An 18,899-nucleotide genomic window follows, 5' to 3' on the forward strand; every position below is an offset into this window, starting at 1 on the left:
TTCGAGGTCGCTGCATTGCACTCACTTCGGCTGAGAGGGCGCTTAGGGCACTGGAACTTCGGCTACAAACCTCCCCTTCTCTTCCCCTACTCAAAAAAAAATTGTCTGTCTCCGCATGACTCAAAGACCAGACACTAGGCCAAGTACAAAAGGCTCCGACTAGGCCAAGACAACTATGACAAGGGTAATAAGGCCCACGCTCTATTAGCTCGGAAACTATCTGAACGCTCACATGACTACTCTACATCAAATTAAAAACAGACTGGGCTGCTTACCATCTCATCCTCAGGACACTGTTCACTCCTTTGAGGAGTTCTACACCACTTTATACAATGATCCCGAGATCCCTCATAACCCCCCTCCCCCCAAACTAGTTGACCACATGAATCATTATCTAGAGTGGAGTGGGGTCCCCCTACTACAAGCCTCAGATCTCCTTCCCCTCAACACACCCATCATAGAGGAGGAACTCAGGTCAACCTACCTACGCGTAAATCCTCTGGTCTAGACGGTCCCCCCTACGAATATTATAAATCCTTTCTTCCCCTGCTGACACCACATATGTGTAAACGCTAGTGCCTTCCTTCAGCGAACTCCCATTCCCTACCGAAGTCAGACAAAAAGCCACCTTTATGTGCTAGCTAAAGGGCAGAGGTAGGCAACTTGGCGCTCTACAGCTGTTGCAGAACTACAAGTCCCATCATGCCTCAGAGTAATTGTAACTGCCAGGCTTGCAATGCCTCATGGGAAATGTAGTTCCACAACAGCTGGAGGGCTCCAGGTTGCCTACCCCCACTATAGGCCTATAGCACTTTTGAAAATCTTTACCAAACCTCTCTCATTACGCCTGAACGCGATTTTACCCTCTTTAATTCACAAAGGTGGCCTTTGTCCATCTCCATCAGGTGGGAGACAACACGAGAAGGGTTATAAACTTAATTGATGTGGCAAACCGGGATGGCCTGGAGTCCTTAGTCTGAACACAGAAAAGGCCTTCGACCACCTTGACTGGCCTTTCCCGTTTGCCACATTACATCATATGGGATTCAAGGGACGCTTTCTGCGGGCCATTTTACAACTCTGTACCAACCCTGCATCCCAAGTGTTAACTCTCTTTGTTCTGTCTCCCTCTTTCCCGAATGCTAATGGCACTCGCCTATTGTTTGCACTATGTGTTGAACCCCTGGCTGCATTCATTTGGGGTATATCAGTCAGAGGGAAGGAGTTTTAGCTGTCACTGTTCGCAGATGTTAAACTCGCCTTGACTCAGCCCAGGATTTCCCTACCTAACCTGCATGCTGAACTCGACATCTATAGGTCCCTCTTGGGTTATAAAATAAATGCAACCAAATCAGAGGCACTCTTAATTAACATCCCTGCAGCCGAAGCCCACCACCTGTAAACATGTTTCCCCTATAATTGGAAGACCTCTGCTCTGAAATATTTAGGGGTTCAAATTACCCAGACCTTCGCCACCTTATACCAAGCAAACTTCCCGCCCCTGTGTCGCTCCATAAGAGATCTACTGCAAAAATGGAAGCCCCACCACATTTCCCTCCTGGGACGAGTGGCCTCTGAATATGACCAGTCTCCCTAACCTCTTGCATCCATTCCAGACACTGCCCATCCCTTATGCACATTTAAGAAAACTTCAAGTCGATTTAATCTGCTTTGTCTGGAACTACAAGAGGCACAGGATACCCGGTTCTGTTTTTAATGGTGCCCCGCTCCGATGGGGGACTATCGTTCCCTAACCTGGTAAAATACTATTCAAGCAACCCAATTGCGCGCCATGACCTCCTGGCTCCCTCAACGATCTTACAATAAATGGACAGAGATTGAAAAGATATGGCTTGCGCCTATCCACCTAAATAGTTTACTCTGGAATGCGAATGCAGAGGTAGACACTGGTAGGTTTTTGGGGTCCAAGTCTCAACTTAGATTGCTCTGGCGCATACTCTCCCATGAACACGAGCTTAGCAAAGTCGCTGCTGACCTCTTTTCTCTGCTATCCCAAGAGGCCTGCTAGTCTCACCAGATGTCCTCACCCTGGGCAATATGGAATTTATTCCACTTTGGTCACTTGGTAGACCCTAGATCACATAAATTACTAATGTTAACTGAACTCCAGGAAAAATAGGACTTATCTTGTCAGGTGTTCTATGGATATCTGCAAATACGCCACTAAAACCAAACCTTTGCCTCAAATTTACAATTCTCAGTGCCACTCCCCCTTCAAGAGCATAATATTGGAGGGATCCACATGCCGGGGCATGATCGCCAACATACTTAACACCTTCTCTATACCAAACCAGGGTAAACATGCCTATATGCTTCGCTGGGAAAAGCTACTGGGAGAAGAAATCCCTGAGAAGACGTGGCAGACGATCTGGTCCCAGGCAGCTAAGAGCTCCTTTTGTACTATCTACAAGGAAAATGCTTATAAAATACTTTATTTTTGGTACTGGACACTGGACATACTCCACGTTATCTATCCCTCTAGCTCTGATCGGTGGTGGCGCTGTCAGGGAGACAAAAGGTACCCTCTACCATATTTACTGGCGTTGCCCCATGATAGTGCCCTTCTGGACTACGACCCAGCACTTGTTGTCTCGACTCTTTGAGGTACAGGTCCCCACGACACCAAAATTCTTCCCGCTTGGTGTGTCACCATTAAAAATTGCCAAACCATCCAAGAAGCTACTGCGACATATAGTTACAGCCGCACAATGTCTGGTTGCTTTCAACTGGAAGCAGCGCTCCCCACTCTCCCAAGACACTTTGTACGCCAGAATAAAAGACGTGGAGCTAATGGAAAAAAAGGTCAGCTAGATTGCAGGATAGGCTGGAAATGCATAAGGTCTGGGAGGTGTGGCATCATCGGGAGGACCCGCCCTGAGCCGATGGTTGAGCTACTACTTTACTTTCCCATTTCTCCTTTATTTTCTCATTCCTTCATATCTCTCTCTTTACCCCCCCATCCTCTCTTACATTTTCCTTATACTCCATAGGCTTTCACCTAGCTTATGGCAAACCTCATTTACCATCTAACAGTTCATATTTTGACTTAATGATCTTACACCACTAACTGCTAAAAGGTCTATACTTGCTCTATATCCCTGTTCTAGTATTACCTGGAATTTTCTGTGTTTTGCTTTTGTTCTTTTATCTGCTGAGATAACTAATAAAACTTATTGGAAAAAAAAAAAAAAAAAAAAAAAGCCTCCTTTACTGTATTTCATAGGGGTTCCTTGTGATCAACGTCACCGGCCGTCTCATGCAGTGGGCGCCCCCCCCGACATCAGCCAGGACACGAGCAGGAGAGAAAGAGCCGGCTGGTCACCTGATCACGGGGAACCACTGTGAAATCGGGTAAAGGAGGCATTTTTTTAATAAAGCACAAAGACAGGAGCACTTGTTATTAGGACACAGAGGGGCTTATATAAATCTTTAACAGTTATGAGAGCAGCAGGAGCTGAGGGGGCGGGCACTGACACAGGGGCAGGCAGACCGGGGGGGGGGGGGGTTGTGGGAGGACACAGGAGCACAGAGGACAACAGGAGGGCCTGCGGATGACTGAGGCACGTAAACTGACCACAGTGTCAGGGCTCTGCAGCCATGATGAACCGTGGTCAGTCTACATGGGGGGGCACAAAGCTGGCAGGATCAGCCAGGTATTACAGGGGGGCAAATGACACAGCACAAGCACTGTGCTGTATAAAATGCTTCAAAGGGACAGGATCTGTTTTTATTGGGGTTACCAAATGCTTTAAAAGAGGAGCTGGCTGTAATGGACACTATTGCCTTCCTGAGAAGGCCCGCTGCATCTTTTGATATAGGTCATTAAATTGTGCATGTTTAACTGTCCAATCAAGTATATGGTGTTTGCCAGTGCTGGTATTGGTGTATACCATTGCTTAGCCAAACTTGTACAGCAGCAATTCATTTACTGGCAATATACCGTAATTAGTAGGCAGTTGATTGCAGCAGGACACCAAGCTGAAACCTCTACACCATCATAGACTTGCCAGAAAAGACATGAACATTCTATACTCAGCATCAAAGACTATGACAGCCAGCACATGCCTAAGGTTTCATGTAAACTAGCAGCTCCTAAATTTGAGTTTAGGAGCTTTTGGTGTTTTTTTTGCCAAAAGCTCCTAAACTCAACTCCACAAAAGCCTATGTGTCCATGTAGACATAGGCTTTTAGGATCGCTTAGGAGCTGCTGAGGTTAGAGGAGGTTCAACCTCCTCTAACACCGAAGGATCGCATTCAGGATAGGAAAGTTTTTGACCGCTGGCCACAAAATAGCAGTAAAACCATTGCGCAATTTTGCAGCATTTTGCATTTTCCCGCAGCTGGCTGTCAAAGTAGTGCAAGTATACTTGAAGCCTAACTGTTCTAGAAAGGTTAATCACATGTATGCCAATGCCCGACTTCAAAATTAAACTGCAAAAAAAAAAAAAAAAAAGTGGTATTTGTACTTTGTGATGTCAGTTCAGCAGTATTTGTACCCCTGGAAACACAGATTCTCCAGATTAATAATTTTGAGAGCAGAAGAGATACTGCACAAGTATATATCCAATGATAACATCACTAGTTTCTGCTATAAAATAGCAAGTGCCTGATTAACTTAGTATGTATGTAAAATGCTCTGATTGAGACATTAGCCCAGTCCTGGAAAACCAAACAGAATTCTGATGTTACGGGGTCGGGGGGGGGGGGGGGGCGCGGCAACCACATTACAAAAAGACCCATTCACCCATAGTTAAGATTTGGAAAGCTGCCCTCATCTTTATGAACAAAAGGCAGATTGAAGAAACATGCTTGGAAATGGCGATGGTTACAAAGGAAAAAGGGCGCTCACAATAAAATAATCATTATTAACACAGTTAGTGTTTTGAGAGGCATTTTAAAAGCAAAAATCTGTTCCTGAATATTTTAGCTGTATAAAGTACTGAGGTCTTATACAGATATGGAGTAAGTAGTGTGGAACTAAAGTACCACACATCATTTATGGATGGAAAATTATAACAATAACAATATTTTCCCTGAAATCCAATGTGACTGTAAAGGCTCTTTTTTTAATAACAAACATGTTATACTTACCTCCTCTGTGCAGTTGGATTTGCACAGAGCAGCCTGGATACTCTTTTCAGGTCCCTGTTCTGCTCTCCTGGCCCCTCCTTCTGGTGGGTGCTCCCTCAGCCAGCAGCTTGCTACAGGGGGCACCCGAGACACGTCAGAGCTCTGTGTATCCATTCAAACACGAAGCCCCGGCCCTCACCCCTCTCTCTCCTGGCTGACCGATTTTGAGCGACAGCCACAGGAGCCAATAGCACTGATGCTGTGTCTCAGCCAATCAGGAGGAGTGTCTGGGACAGCCAAAACTCATGGACAACGCTGCAGAGAAAAGGGGCTCAGGTGAGTGATTAGGGGGGTGCTGGGGAGGAAGCCACACAGGGTTTTTTTATCTTAATGTATAGAATGCATTAAGATAAAAAAAACCTTCTGCCTTTACAACTCCTTTAAAGTGGAGTACCACCCAAAAATTGAACTTCCGCTTTAAGTGACAGTGACCCTGACATACCACATTTGGCATGTAATTTTTTTTTTTGGGGGGGGGGTGTGAGGGGAGCGGATTCCCTTTTTTTTTTTTTTTCCCTTTTAGAGGCATCCGGGGCTCCCGGAAGTTCACCCCCCACCACCCCACCCCCTCACCCCCAGAAGATTGCCAAGCCATTCACAGCGTGGCTTGCGCATGTGCACTGCGTGCCCGGCTGTGATTTTTTTGTTGCACATGAACTCAACGTCTGATTTTGCTTTTAATTTGTACGGTTTTCGTCTGAAAAAAATTGTGATAGCAAGACTACGCATGCTCAGAAACAAAAGTATACGTAAAAAGCTATTCAGCACATTATGCCACTTCTGAAGTTGTATTCGGCCGTATGAGAATTTTCATGTGGGGAGTAACCTCTTTACTTTCGCCATGAGACTAGCATGCAAAAAAAAAAAAAAAAAAAGAACTAACGGCCATCCGAAAATCGTGTGTACGAGGCTTTAGTCTGGTCAATGAAAACAGGTCCCCTGGATCTGGAATACCTGAATTCTATGCGTATATAAAAGGCTCTTTTTTCATCTTGGGTGGAGCAAGGCAGAGTTTTCACCCTACTAGGCCCTCATCACTGTCTGTGACAGACAGTTCTCCACTGTGAACTGCAGTTCCTGGTTCTCCTCTCTGGTGTGCCTTCTCCACAAATCGCCCAAAATAATCTACTATTGGGTTAACAGCACTAGTTTTACTTCCAGTTGTCAGACTCCCAAGTCTAAAACTCCAGGAAAAAAAATAAAAATAAATCAAAATATAGGGAACCATTCCCTGTCCATTGCCAAAACTTGGTAGGTTAGAGTGTTTAAAGTGGAAGTCCATGCAAAAACTAAAATCCCTGCATCTATAGACACCATGGATCTAACACTAACTGCTCTATCCCTGTAAAGAAAAAAAAAATTAGTATAAATTGGAAGCCGATCTGACCTGTTCTGACCAGATCCCACCCTAAGCTGTCAGCCGTGGCTTCACTGTAGAGGTGGGTGGCAGGAGATGGACGACAATGAAATCCCCATAGTAACTGTATAGGCGACATCACTTCCCATTCATTTCACAGCCATTGTCGGCCGTGTCCTCTGCAGAGCTTCCGCCTCTTGAGATTGGATCGGAGCGGGTCAGATCAGCTTCCAAAAAGGTATGTGTACTCATTTTTTGCTTTACAGGGATAGAGAGGTTAGTGTTAGATCAGTGGTGTCTATAGATGCAGGGATTTTAAATTTTTGCATGGGCTTCCACTTTAACATAACCTAAAAAGTTGTCCATTTTAAAAATCAAATTTGTTTTACCAATGGCTCTCTGAAAAAATAAAGATGCAACAAAAAGCGTTTACTGTGTATTATAGTATTGATATGGCATGGTTTATTACAGAAAAAAAAAACCCAACAGACAAATCTTTACGGGCTGCTTCAGGAAAACATTGTTTTTAAACCTTTTCACCGCTAGCAAACAAATTGTTGTTTAAGATCTGCAGTATGCGAATCAACAGTGTAGAACATGCAATCTGTTCCAATTGCAGGCTCAAGAAGAAGGAAAAAAAAAAATTACATAGTAATGAACAAACATGTTCGCAATGTGTAGCTCAATGGCTGCTTAGATCAACGGGAGCTAGGGGAACCTTAAACTTAAATCAGTATAATATTGATCCTTTTTCAAGAAAGGAACCATAATTCAGATAAAGGCTTGGAAGAAGATGTGGAAATTTAATATTAGGAGAAAATACAGGGGGTAAAGCAAGATCACCAAAAGTGTTAATCTAGAACACTCACCTTTTGTCAATTAGGAGCAGCTGCACCCTTTTATCAATTAGGAGCAGCATCGGCTTTGTGTTCTCAGCTTAGAAGAGTGGTGCAGGCATAAAGCCTGCACCTCATTACTTCTCTTGTGTCTCTGAAACACTGTATGAAAGGGAAAGCACACGGATGATTCACTTCACAGACCTCAGAACTGTACCACTCAGAACAGGATTTTGTCCCCAAAGAAAGAAGACCAAAAAAACCTGTGGAAAGGTGCTCGTGCAAAATCTACAGCCTACTTGAGGCCGACTCCTCTACTGCAATGCACAGAAACAGCTTTAGGGCCAGAGAAGATTGGGAGAGTTTCTTCCAGACAGAAAACAAAGCTTTATAGAAACATGTTGAAAGAAAGCAGAAAAAGAAGGCTTTGTTCTTCGTTTTTATGCATTTTTTTACTTCAGATTATGTACTTGAAAGAACATTGGCTTAAACAGAAAATATAGTGCATTTTCATTGAGAACGTACATTCTGACCCTAGGGTCACATATGTGCATTTTTGCAGGCCTCGTTTGCGCAGGCATGGCAGCCTATTCATTTCATTTCCACAGAAAAAGGTGTATGCACCTTTTTCAAAACACGGCCTGCACAGGAATCGCATGATAATTTTGACCATGCAATTTTCCTTCTGTTCCTGCACCCACACTGGGGTTTTACATGTGTGGGGGTTCCATTCAAAATGAATGGCAGCCCTGCACGGTTTCAAAGAGCAGCACGTTTTTACTGCGGGTATCGATGCAATTCCTGCACCCACACCAAGGAGTTGTGCACCAAGCCTTAATAAAGTATGCACCATACATTTTTGCCGTTTTACTAAAATGTAAGGATATGTAGATCAGCAACTAGAAAACACTTTTTTGTAATTCTGCAACTTCTTTTTACAGCTGTTGAATAGAGATCTAGCCACTTGTCTGCCATAGATGGAGCGATTTTCTTTCTTGCAACCACAGGTTGAAGAAAAAAAAAACAAAAAAACTGGGAATTTAAGCTCTGTTGACATGTCAAAGAGGAAGGTTGTACCATACTATTTTTCTGGTACGTCAGTTATTTTCCTGAACTTAGTGTGTTAAAGATATAAAACATGGCAAAATTTGGAAGTATTCCAAAGATGTACTCAGCTTCACCAGGTAAGTCTTCCTTGGAAGCAAAATTTTGGTACTCAGGTAAGGACTTAAAGTTGATTATTCAGTCATTAGAAGGTACTCATATTTCCATCAGCCACAGCCTTTTCTTTCTTTCTTTCAATGTGGGTTACAAAATGAGACTAAGTACATATGAAATGATTCCCCCCCCCCCTTACTAAGTACATACTGAAAGCCTGCATGCAAGCCTATATATACTGTATATCTTTGATAAAAGAGGAAGAGCCTCCTCACCTCCTACTTGTGTGCTAAGAGCCTGTAGCAAATGTTATTCATGGCTGAACACAACTTCCTCAGATTTGTCATTTTTATTGGGGAACTTCACAGGAAATAAAAGGTTACTCTTTCTCCATTTATAACCCTTAATTGACTACCAGTATTCTCCTGTGGTCAAAGGGGCACAAAACAGAATAAGAAATAGCCCATTAAATGCAGGCCACAATCAGAACATTGCACTCTACCTCCGTCAGCAAGGATCAGAGAGTGCTGATTTCCTTGTTAAAGACAGAGGCATAATTGAGGCAATATCTTCACTTCAGATTGATTATTCTGCGACCCTTATCCACATCTTCACTCAGCAATTTGAATTTTAATGAAAGTAAATGGAATAATTAGCATTTCAAAGTGTGTTTGATACACTGAATAAAAGAGGAAAAGACTTTTATGTATAATCTATACACAAAAGAAAAAGCATTTGGGAGGGGGCGAAGAAGAAAAGTACAGTTGTAGTGCCTTCATTAGAATAACTTAGCGGCTTGCACCAGCTGTATAATTACGGATTGAATAATGTGTTATTAAATCTTGATTTCTCACCTCTGCATTGTGATGTGAAACAGACAATATTTCATTGTTGCTTTACTTTGGATCAGAAAGGTAAACAAAATGACTGGCCAGATCCACAGTCTGACAGAGAATATGAGCATGGCTTCCATTAAAAGCGCTTTTGTTGGGGAGACCGTGCTGTTATTTTTCTTCATTTTTTACACAGAGGTGGCAAGAGTGGAACAAATAAGCCCATCAAAAAGGTTCTCTGCTTTTAGTTAACTGAGAAAACATTCACCCAACAAAAATTTCCCGCCGCAGTGATTGCACTCTGACGGCTGGCCCTGGCTAGCAATATACCCCCAACAGTGCTGCATTGGATTGGATGCAGGCGCTGTTCAGCTGACAAATTTCTACCCGGCTATTTCAGTTCAAGGGATGGCAGGTGTGAACAGGCGACGGAGCCACAAACAGACATATTTGGCTGGTTCATCAGGAACTGGCCAAAATTAACTCACTGTATGGCCAGCATAAAGTGGTTGTAAAGGCATACAAATGATTGGATAGCTGCACACTCAATAACTTGCAAAAAATGTCTTTATTGTAGAACAAAGTCCATGACAACATCCACAGCTTTTTTATGGAATTGTTCTACAATAAAGCCGTTTTTGCAAGTATTGAGTGTGCAGCCATCCAATCATTTGTATACCCGAGAGTCTGCAGCAGTGGCAGGGCATTCACCTCAATTGCTGTGTAGTCTGAGCATCACGTCCAGTGAACATCACCTGTGAGCAGCAGTTTCTTATTGTACAGACTTGGTTGTAAAGGCAGAAGGTTTTTTTTATGTTAATGTATTCTACGCATTAAAATAAAATAACCTGTGTGCAGCAGCCCCCTAATACTTACCTGAGCCCAATCTTAATCCTGCAATGTTGCATGAGTGTCAGCTGTCCAGGACTCTCCCTCCTAATTGGCTGAGACAGCAGCAAGAGCGCCATTGGCTCCTGCTGCCGTCAAAGTCAGTGAGCAGAGAGAGAGAGCCAAGCCACAGTACCAGGTCATAATGGGGGCACCGCTAAAAAAAGAAGAAGAAAGGAACTGCTCCGTGCAAGATCTTTGCCCAGAGCAGGTAAGAATAAATCTATTTTAAATTAAGAAAAAAGGCTTTAGTATCACTTTAAGCAGTACATCTGCATCCCCATGCTTATTGGACCCCGAAATAAAAGCAACAGACTGGTAGGGTCCTTTTTTTTTTTAGCACATTTGCAAGCAGAAGTGAAAGGGGATTACAAGAGTAACAGGCCTGCTTGATAGGCCTCCCCCTTCACTGTTAATACATAATTTCTCTTGTTCCTATGGCAGTTTGCCATGCTGAAAAAAAAAAAAAAAAAAACCTGCGCAAGTTCTTGGTCAGAGCAACAAAGGGTCAGGAACCCTCCCCTTCCACCCTCATGTGACAGTTTTCAGGCCTCGCTGCTTCACTCTAGTATACCTCGGTATTTCTTTTTTTTTAATGCAATTTTGGATTTCCATTAAAATGCCTTACGTTAATAATCCAAGAGGACATAGATGCCTGATGCATGGCTTTCCACGCACACAGTTGAAGGATTTAGAGTAGGTACACACCCCTCTCTGTCTTTAGTTCATATGAACAGATATAGATTTTTAAAGACAGCAATGTCAATAGAAAGAACAGTGTTTTCTGCAAACAAAGTATCATGGAAGGGGACAGCACTTATGCCTTGAAGCACTAGGGTCTTCAGTTTGAATACCAACTGGCAATGAGTAGGCACGTTTTCCCCTGGGTTTCCTCCAGGTAATCCAGTTTCCGCCCTCGCTCCAAAAACATGCTGGTAGGTCAATTGGCCCTAGTATGCTTATGAACTGTATAAATGCAAGATGGACCCTAGATTTTAAAGCGGTCAATGGCTTCCTGACCGCTTTATGTATATATACACATCCTCGTCAAGAAAAAGTGATACCCGGATCATGGCTGCAGAGGCAGCCATAATCCTGGCATCATTGTATGATGCCATTTTTATGCGTTAGGCTTTCCTGTAGATCTGGTTCCAGACACCTGATAACTTCTGCAGAAAGGGAGTTTCAAAGTAGATTTACACATGTATGAGAAATGTCAGAACTGGCCAGAGTTTGAAGTGGTTAAACCAGTAATGTCACGTACAATATAAGTAAACTGTGGAATAAATTGTTGGCGCTATATAAAAACCTAAAATAATGGATGCACCCTCGCCTGCGTATCGAATGTGCATTTGTAAAATAAAGAGTTCGCAAAAGTGATTAAATATTAAAGCAGTTGTAACAACTTGTACCAACACTTGAAGAAAAGATAACATACCCCAATAATTGCATTCAGCTCTGCCATGGTCACTTGTTTGGCACGTTCTACAGCCTGTACTACTTGCTGTTGGTGCTAAAATAAAAAGAAAAAAGTTAATTATTAAAACTTTTTTCAGCTGTATTTTAGAATACTTCTTCAACACATATTAAAATAATATGGTAAATGAATCAGCATCATTCCAGCCGCAGCCTATCTGAAAAACTACACCGGAAATAGGTAACATTGCAACCTCTATGTGCCTCTACAGCATTTTCCATAAAATTTCCCCTTGCAATGTGTAAACAAACTAGGTCTGTTTGCTGCTTTACACTTTCACTGCACGATTCACTGAAGTTAACAAGGTGTGGGGAGAGATCCCGCTGTAAGGAAATTATGGAACTTTAATCAGCATTAACCTCAGCCTTTCCTCTAACTTGTAACCCAAAGTAAACATCCTCCTGCTGCTGAGACTACCACTAACATGCGTATCACTATGCTTAATATACCTGTCCCCACATGGACAATTTCCTTCATGACCTCATCAAATAGCAGAGCCAGAAGTGGTTTACCACAGATCAGCAGGGAAGAGACTAAATGGTTTAATTGCTCCCTGCCTTGTGATTTCTGGGGAATGTTTGCAAGGCATTTTCAGACAGACTAATCTACAAGCAACTAAAGCAGGTCACTGATGCTGGAGTTCCCATACAAAAGCCAATTACTGGCCACAAAGTTGTTCAAGAGTCTAGACTTTCTCTGTCAATAATCAGACTCTTTATAGGCTGCCCCAAAATTTCAAGGCCAACTGGCACTTAGATTTTTCATCGACAGCTGCAAAACATCTAATTATTAACGGTTCTGGGTATGAGAAGCAGTCAACTTCTTTAAACATAACACAACTGATCTCCCGAAACACGTATTAAAAAAAAAAAAATAATAATAATAATACGGGGACACTAGTTTCAGTGACCTGAGGGTCCCCAAGGAATTCCCCCAACTTGCAGGGATTTCCTCTCACTTCCCGTTTGGCTACGGTTCAGGAAGTGAAATCTCTAATGAGACACAGATGACGGGAAAAAAAAAAAAAAAAAAAATCTGTCATTGGTTATAAAAGATTTTTTTGTTACACACAGTAAAATCCCTTTCCGAGTTCATTGACGGACACAGCTCTTCAAAATTCTTGACTGTAGGGACGTCCCAAAACTGTGCCACAACTCAGAATAAAAACAAACACCCAAAAGAACCCAATCCCAAGGAGGCCAGAACATAAACTATGGAAAACTTGGTAAATGTGTGCATAGACAACCAGGTAGCCGTCTTACAAACTTGAGAAATGGATGCTTGGTGTCAGAAAGTCCAGGAAGCACTAATTGCCCTGGTAAAGTGTGTCGTAACAGAAAAGGAGCTGCCTGACACCTAATGGCATAAGCCTGGACAACCGTCTGTCTGATCCAATGAGAAATAGTGGCCGAAGAGGCCGCCAGTCCCTTACGTGTGCCATCCAAAAGTTACAAAATGCGAATCAGACCTCCAAAAAAGGGGACTAATAGAAAGGTACACGCGGATTGCCTAAACCATGTCTAACTAATACAATGCAACCTCCCAAGGATAAGACGGCTGCGGACACAAGGAAGAGAGGAGAATGTCCTCATTCAGGTAGAAGGCAGACGCCACCTTCAGAAGAAAGGAGAGATGCAGACAAAGAACCAGATAGAGAGACTAAGACCCCATTCACACCTGAGCTTGGCATTTTCAGGCATAAAATCGTGCGATTTTACGGCGGTTTTTACCATGATTTGCCCCGATTTTGTGCAGGGCAAAAGGTCACCAATGTAAAAAGCAGAAAAAACACCCAAATCTGCCCGATTCACGCAACAAAAAAAAGGGTCCAGAACTTGTTTGAGCTTCAGGCGTTTTGGAGTGGAGATGTGAACCATCTCCATAGAGAATAATTGATTTTTTTCCTCTCCAGTGTTTTGTAGCTTGAGGCTTCAAGCTACAAAATGCTCAGGTGTGAATGGGCTCTTACAGGACAAGGCACCAGCTTGGACACTCGATGAGCAGAAGTGATAGCAACTAGAAAAGTGACCTTCTGGGAGATCCCTAAATGTTCTCAAAACGGTGGCTTCTGAAGGACCTAGAGAACCAGGTTCAGGTCCCACAGCAGAAACACCGGCCATACAGGGGGAACAACATTCCAAACCCCCTAAATAAAAGGTAAGAACTAAAGCGCGTGTAGTCAAGGGGCGCTGAAAAAAGGATCTCAAGAGCAGATACTTGGTCCTTAACTGTACTCAAGGCCAGTTTCTGATCAACACCCCGTTGTAGAAAAGCCACGATCCAAGACACAGAAGGAGTACGGATATGAACCTACAGCCTCGGATCACAAAACATAAGCCTTCTAGGTGCGATGATCAATGCTCCAGGAAGTGGATTTATGCACCTTCAACCTTGTGGGGATCACAGAAGCCAGCAACCCAGTCCCTCAGCACATGGCTTTTAATAGCCAAGCTGTCAAAGCCAGAGCCGGTAAAGCAGGGTGGAATATTGGTCAGGCCAATCCGAGGCCAATCTGAAGCCATCAGAATAAAACAGTATCCCCTCAGCCTCTATATCCTGTGCAGTAGATGAGGGAGAAGCTTGAGGGGAAAAAAAAAAAAAAAAAAAAAGGCATAAAATGAGTTGATAATGACTCCACAGTGCCAGAGCCTCCAATGCATCCATTGAGAGATCTCACACTCTTGCCTCCCTGGTGACTGACATACGAGGAAAGTCTAAAAGTTCAGCGACTGGTATCAAAACAAAAAACAGAAGAAACAAATAAGTTAGCTTTATTGGCCTACAAAATATTTCGCCATCCTTCACAACACACTTTTCGCAACGTTTATAAAGCTTCTGAAAACTGTCAAAGGCCTCTTTAGGAATTGATCGCAGAACCGCTGTCACATATCCTTGGATTGCCACCACGTCTGCTAAACTTCCATAACACGATGTAACAGCTTAGCCCACTCAGTAAGTGTCTTAAACCCCAGAGCTGTGGCCAACACTGGGCAAAGGGCTGAGCCCGCAATCGTAAACACAGAGCAGGCGATTGATTCTGTCTGCAGGGTCCGTGAAAGAAAACCCCTCCACCGGCATCATGACTGCCTTCAACCTAGATACGGGAGGATCAACAGGAGAGGACGACCACTTCAGAAAGGTCTCTTCAAAGGGGTAACACACTGAAAAATGGCTAAAAAGCCTGAAAAAGACAGCTGCGGGTGTTCAAAATCCTTACAGATAGATAAACCTATTGAAATAGGTCAGGTAAAGAAAAACCCAAGCAGTGCGGACCGGCTTAAGACACAAAGAGAAGCCACCTCTTTGGTAGCCCTAGAATAATCCTCAATTTTTAAGGTATCTTGCACCACAGTAATGAGCGTGGCCACCATCCCTTTTTTCTGTGTGGCAATGGCCGCTGAGGATTCCTCCTCACTGTCAGACAGATTGGGACGGCGCAATCCGAGCATATAGGATAGGCCGGAGCGGTGGCGGAGCCGGCTCCGGTTCAGAATCCTCCCCTGAGGCAGGAAGGAGAAGGCGGTAGAGCTGCACGAATAATCGTTAAAAAAAAAATGTGATCTCTATTTAACCCATCACTATCTCTATGCAGAATTTCCCGATTCATTTATGTAACAAGTGTAGAGTTCTCTGCTCACTCAGCTGTCAAAAGAAAAAGAAAACGGGCAGCCTGCCAAGTTTTTCACAACATTGTCTGTGCAGGTAGATAACTATAAACATTGTAATATTTTATTCTTATCAGAGCAAAGGAATGAACTTCAGTTTGTAGATGAGGGAAGTTTAACTAGTTAAAGTGTAACTAAAAAAACATAGTGTTTTTTTTTAAAAATTGCCGCTCTTTGTTTATAGCACAAAAATTAAAAAACCACAGGTGATCAAGTACCACCAAAAGAAAGCTCTATTTATGTGAGGGAAAAAAAAAAAAAAAAAAAAAAAAGACATAAATTTTGTTCGGGAACAACGTTGTACGACAGCGCAATTGTCAGTTAAAGCGACGCAGTGCCATATCGTAAATAATGGCCTCGTCATTAAGGGGGCAAATCCACCGGGGGGGGGGGGCTTAAGTGGTTAACGACAATCTTTTTCTGACACTTGTTTCTTATGAAGAAATCAGTATTTTTGCTAGAAAATTGCTTGGAACCCCCAAAAATTTGGGGGGACAAAATACACGTCAATTAAAAAAAAAAAAAAAAACACAGCAAAGTTAGCCCAATTCTTTTAGTATAATGTGAAAGATGTCACACCACGAGAATCGCGAGACTCGTGATCTTTATTCTAAGAAAAAAAAAGTGATTCTCATTTTAGCCAGAATTGTGCAGCTCTAGAAGATGGTGGTGGTGGTGGTGGTGGGGGGGGGGGGGGTGTTTACTCACCAACACCATCAACCGGGTCTGGGGGAGGGGTACTCGCTTCAGACACCATAGGCGGTTCACACGCTTGACCAGACACCGACAAGAAAAGAACGCCAAGGGAGGGGAGCAAACGCTGTTAATTTCTGCTGCAGACCGGATGTACCCCAGAAGGACTCACCACTACCAACTCAGAGATCTGGGCAGCAGTGCTGTGTGCTGTCCATCCACCAACTGAGGGGAGAGCTTCACGTGGAGAAGTGAGCTCAGCCTGTACAGGTTCAGGAGATGCCACCCACCCACCAGGAGGTTGTGCACAAGGGGACCGCCAGAAGGCCGACCCAGCATTTAGCTAAGGTCTGAATGTGCTTGTTGGCCAGGCAGGGGAGACTACAAGGATCTATATTATTTATCCTGTAGCCCAGCCCACCAGTTAATAGAAGATCCTGCAGAATAGAGAGGAAAAAAAAAAAAAAAAAACACCAACACTATGGAACCACAGGCTCCTTGACTAGACAGGAAAAGACAGAACTAAGCTGTCTATAGCGGAGAGTGGGTTTCCTACCAGTGCTGTGCTTGTTTTTTTTTCTGCCTAGTCCAACACCTGAAGGTGGCAATATAATCCTAAGAGCTCGGTCCATCAATGAACAAAAAAATAAAGTTTGACCTATAGTTCTACTCTAAAATCGGAGAGCATAGCGGTGGTGACCTCCAACCACAGGCTGGAAACTGGCTTGAGACCAAGCAGTATTCCTTCACTGCAGTAGGAAAGACAAAAGTCACCATCCTGGCTATCCATGGGTGCCCAAAACGCAAGACTAGCTGAACAGAATCACTTTTTTAGGCAAGTAAAACAGGTCCCACGCATGCATTTCAACTGAGCATTCTTCTTAAAAAACTTAAAAAAAAAGGCCATCACTGACTTCCCTAGCTGCGTGAAGCAATTCATTGTCAAAGATCAAAACAGGGATTCTAAGGTTAGCAGTCAGCACAGAAATGCTGTCATGCGTTTACATTAATGCGCTGGTAGGCAGACAAGATCCTGCATTCAATACAATGTAGTGGGGAAAGAAGTGGTTTCAGTTCCTCTTGTGAACTTTAAAGAAGTCTCACCAGAAGTCAAAAAGGCTTGCTAAATTCCCCAGGGCACCTTGTACACAGAGCAGCAAATGTTCCTGTAAAAAAATCAGTGCTACAGCTGCTGAGCAGCGATAGCGCACCATCCTTCCCCACTGCTATCCAGCAACACTGGGGGAGGGAGATGTATTTTTACAGAGAAAAGTGGGCATGGCAGACAGAACACAGAGCCTGCACTGCCCCTGCCTCTTCAGAATGCTATTAGATGAACATCTGCACCCCTTGCTAGAGCTGCACGATTAATCATCAAGAATCATTATTGCGATCTTGTCTAAAGTGTTTCCCGATTCTTTGTATGCAAAGAATTCTCTCTGCTCTTCTGAAGCCACAGCCGTCAAAAGAAAGGAAGGAAAAAAAATAACGGGCAGTCTGCCAAGAATCAAAACATTCTTTATCAGTTGAACTTAAAGCGGGGTTCCACCCAAATTTTGAACAAAATCTGTATGTATTCTCTTCCTTGCCTAGATGCTGACATGCCGTTTAAAAAAATTTAAATCGCCGTAATTACCTTTTATTTTTCTATTCTTCTTTGCACTTCCTGGTTCTCCTCCCGTGGGAGTAGGCGTGTTTCTAGCCTCTCCCAGACTCCTGGGAGCTAGTCTCAGGCTTCCCAGGATGCCACTGAGCATGTGCGGGAACGAGCGGTGAATGCTGGGAGCACAGCATTCACCACATCCAGGAAATAAATGCTTGTGGGCTTCAAATGCCCACAATGAAGATGGAAACCGCCTGCAGTGAATAATATAAGTTATTCTTTACGACGAAATCTGACACAAGCGGACATATTACACACAATATGTGAGTATGTAATGCTGAGAAGAAAAGTTTGTGAATGAACTAAAAAAAAAAAAAAAAAAAAAAAAAAAAAAAAAAAAAAAAAAAACACGATAGATAGGTGGACCCCCCGCTTTAAGTATAAACATAGTAACAGTTTGTCAATGGAATAGACTGAGTGTGTGTAAGTGAAAAAAGTTTAACCACTTAAACACTAAACCTTTTTCTGACATTTGTTGGTTTCAAGTTAAAATAATTTTTTTTTGCTAGAAAATTACTTCGAACCCCCAAACATTATACATATATATTTAGTAGAGACCCTAGAGAATAAAATGGTGGTTGTTGCAATATTATATGTCACACTGCATTTGCGCAGCGGTCTTTCAAATTCAATTTTTTTTTGGAAAAAATTACTTTAATGAAGAGAAAAAAAAAAAGAAAAAAAGAAAAAACACTAACCAGTATAGTTAGCCCATTTTTGTATTTTGTATAATGTGAAAGATTTTACGTCACGAGAATTGTGAGAGAATCATGATCTTTTTATTCTAAGCAAAAAAAATTGTGATTCTCATTTTGGACAGAATCGTGCAGCTCTACTCCTTGCTGTGCCTTCTCTGGTCCGTTGGTACTGATAAAACATTGTGTCTGCAAGTTTCCACGTATCCCATATACAGTAGTATCTGGTGGCTTGTGTTGTGAATGACTGCAGCTGGAGGGGAGCGCAAAAGCCAGCTACTACATCTGTCCGAGAAAGAATAGCACAGCAGCTGCGTGAGTCTTTTTCCAGAGGATTGTACTGTTGTGCGGCGAATGCGAGAACGCCATGCACCTCATCTCAAGCATACGCCTTACAAAATTACATTCCCCCCCCCCCCCCTTAAATTTCCCAATTAAGAGACAAGATCTTCCTGGAAAACACTGGTGGCATAGCCTTTCCAG

General features: G+C 43.0%; 1 protein-coding gene across 5 annotated transcripts in view; it reads right to left on the reverse strand.

Annotated features, from left to right (window-relative positions):
• Positions 1 to 18,899, reverse strand: part of LOC141146947 (transducin-like enhancer protein 4) — a 182,711-nt gene that overhangs the window by 109,624 nt on the left and 54,188 nt on the right. For 3 of the 5 annotated variants that reach the window (XM_073633826.1, XM_073633818.1, XM_073633807.1), the window contains exon 6: positions 11,662 to 11,736. The exons of the other annotated variants lie outside the window; for them this stretch is intronic. In XM_073633826.1, the coding sequence (XP_073489927.1) occupies positions 11,662 to 11,736 (75 nt within the window). The remainder of the gene's footprint in view (positions 1 to 11,661; positions 11,737 to 18,899) is intronic. 5 annotated transcript variants of the gene reach the window in all.

Source organism: Aquarana catesbeiana, linkage group LG01, assembly GCF_042186555.1.
Source record: "Aquarana catesbeiana isolate 2022-GZ linkage group LG01, ASM4218655v1, whole genome shotgun sequence".
NCBI classification, from domain to species: domain Eukaryota; kingdom Metazoa; phylum Chordata; class Amphibia; order Anura; family Ranidae; genus Aquarana; species Aquarana catesbeiana.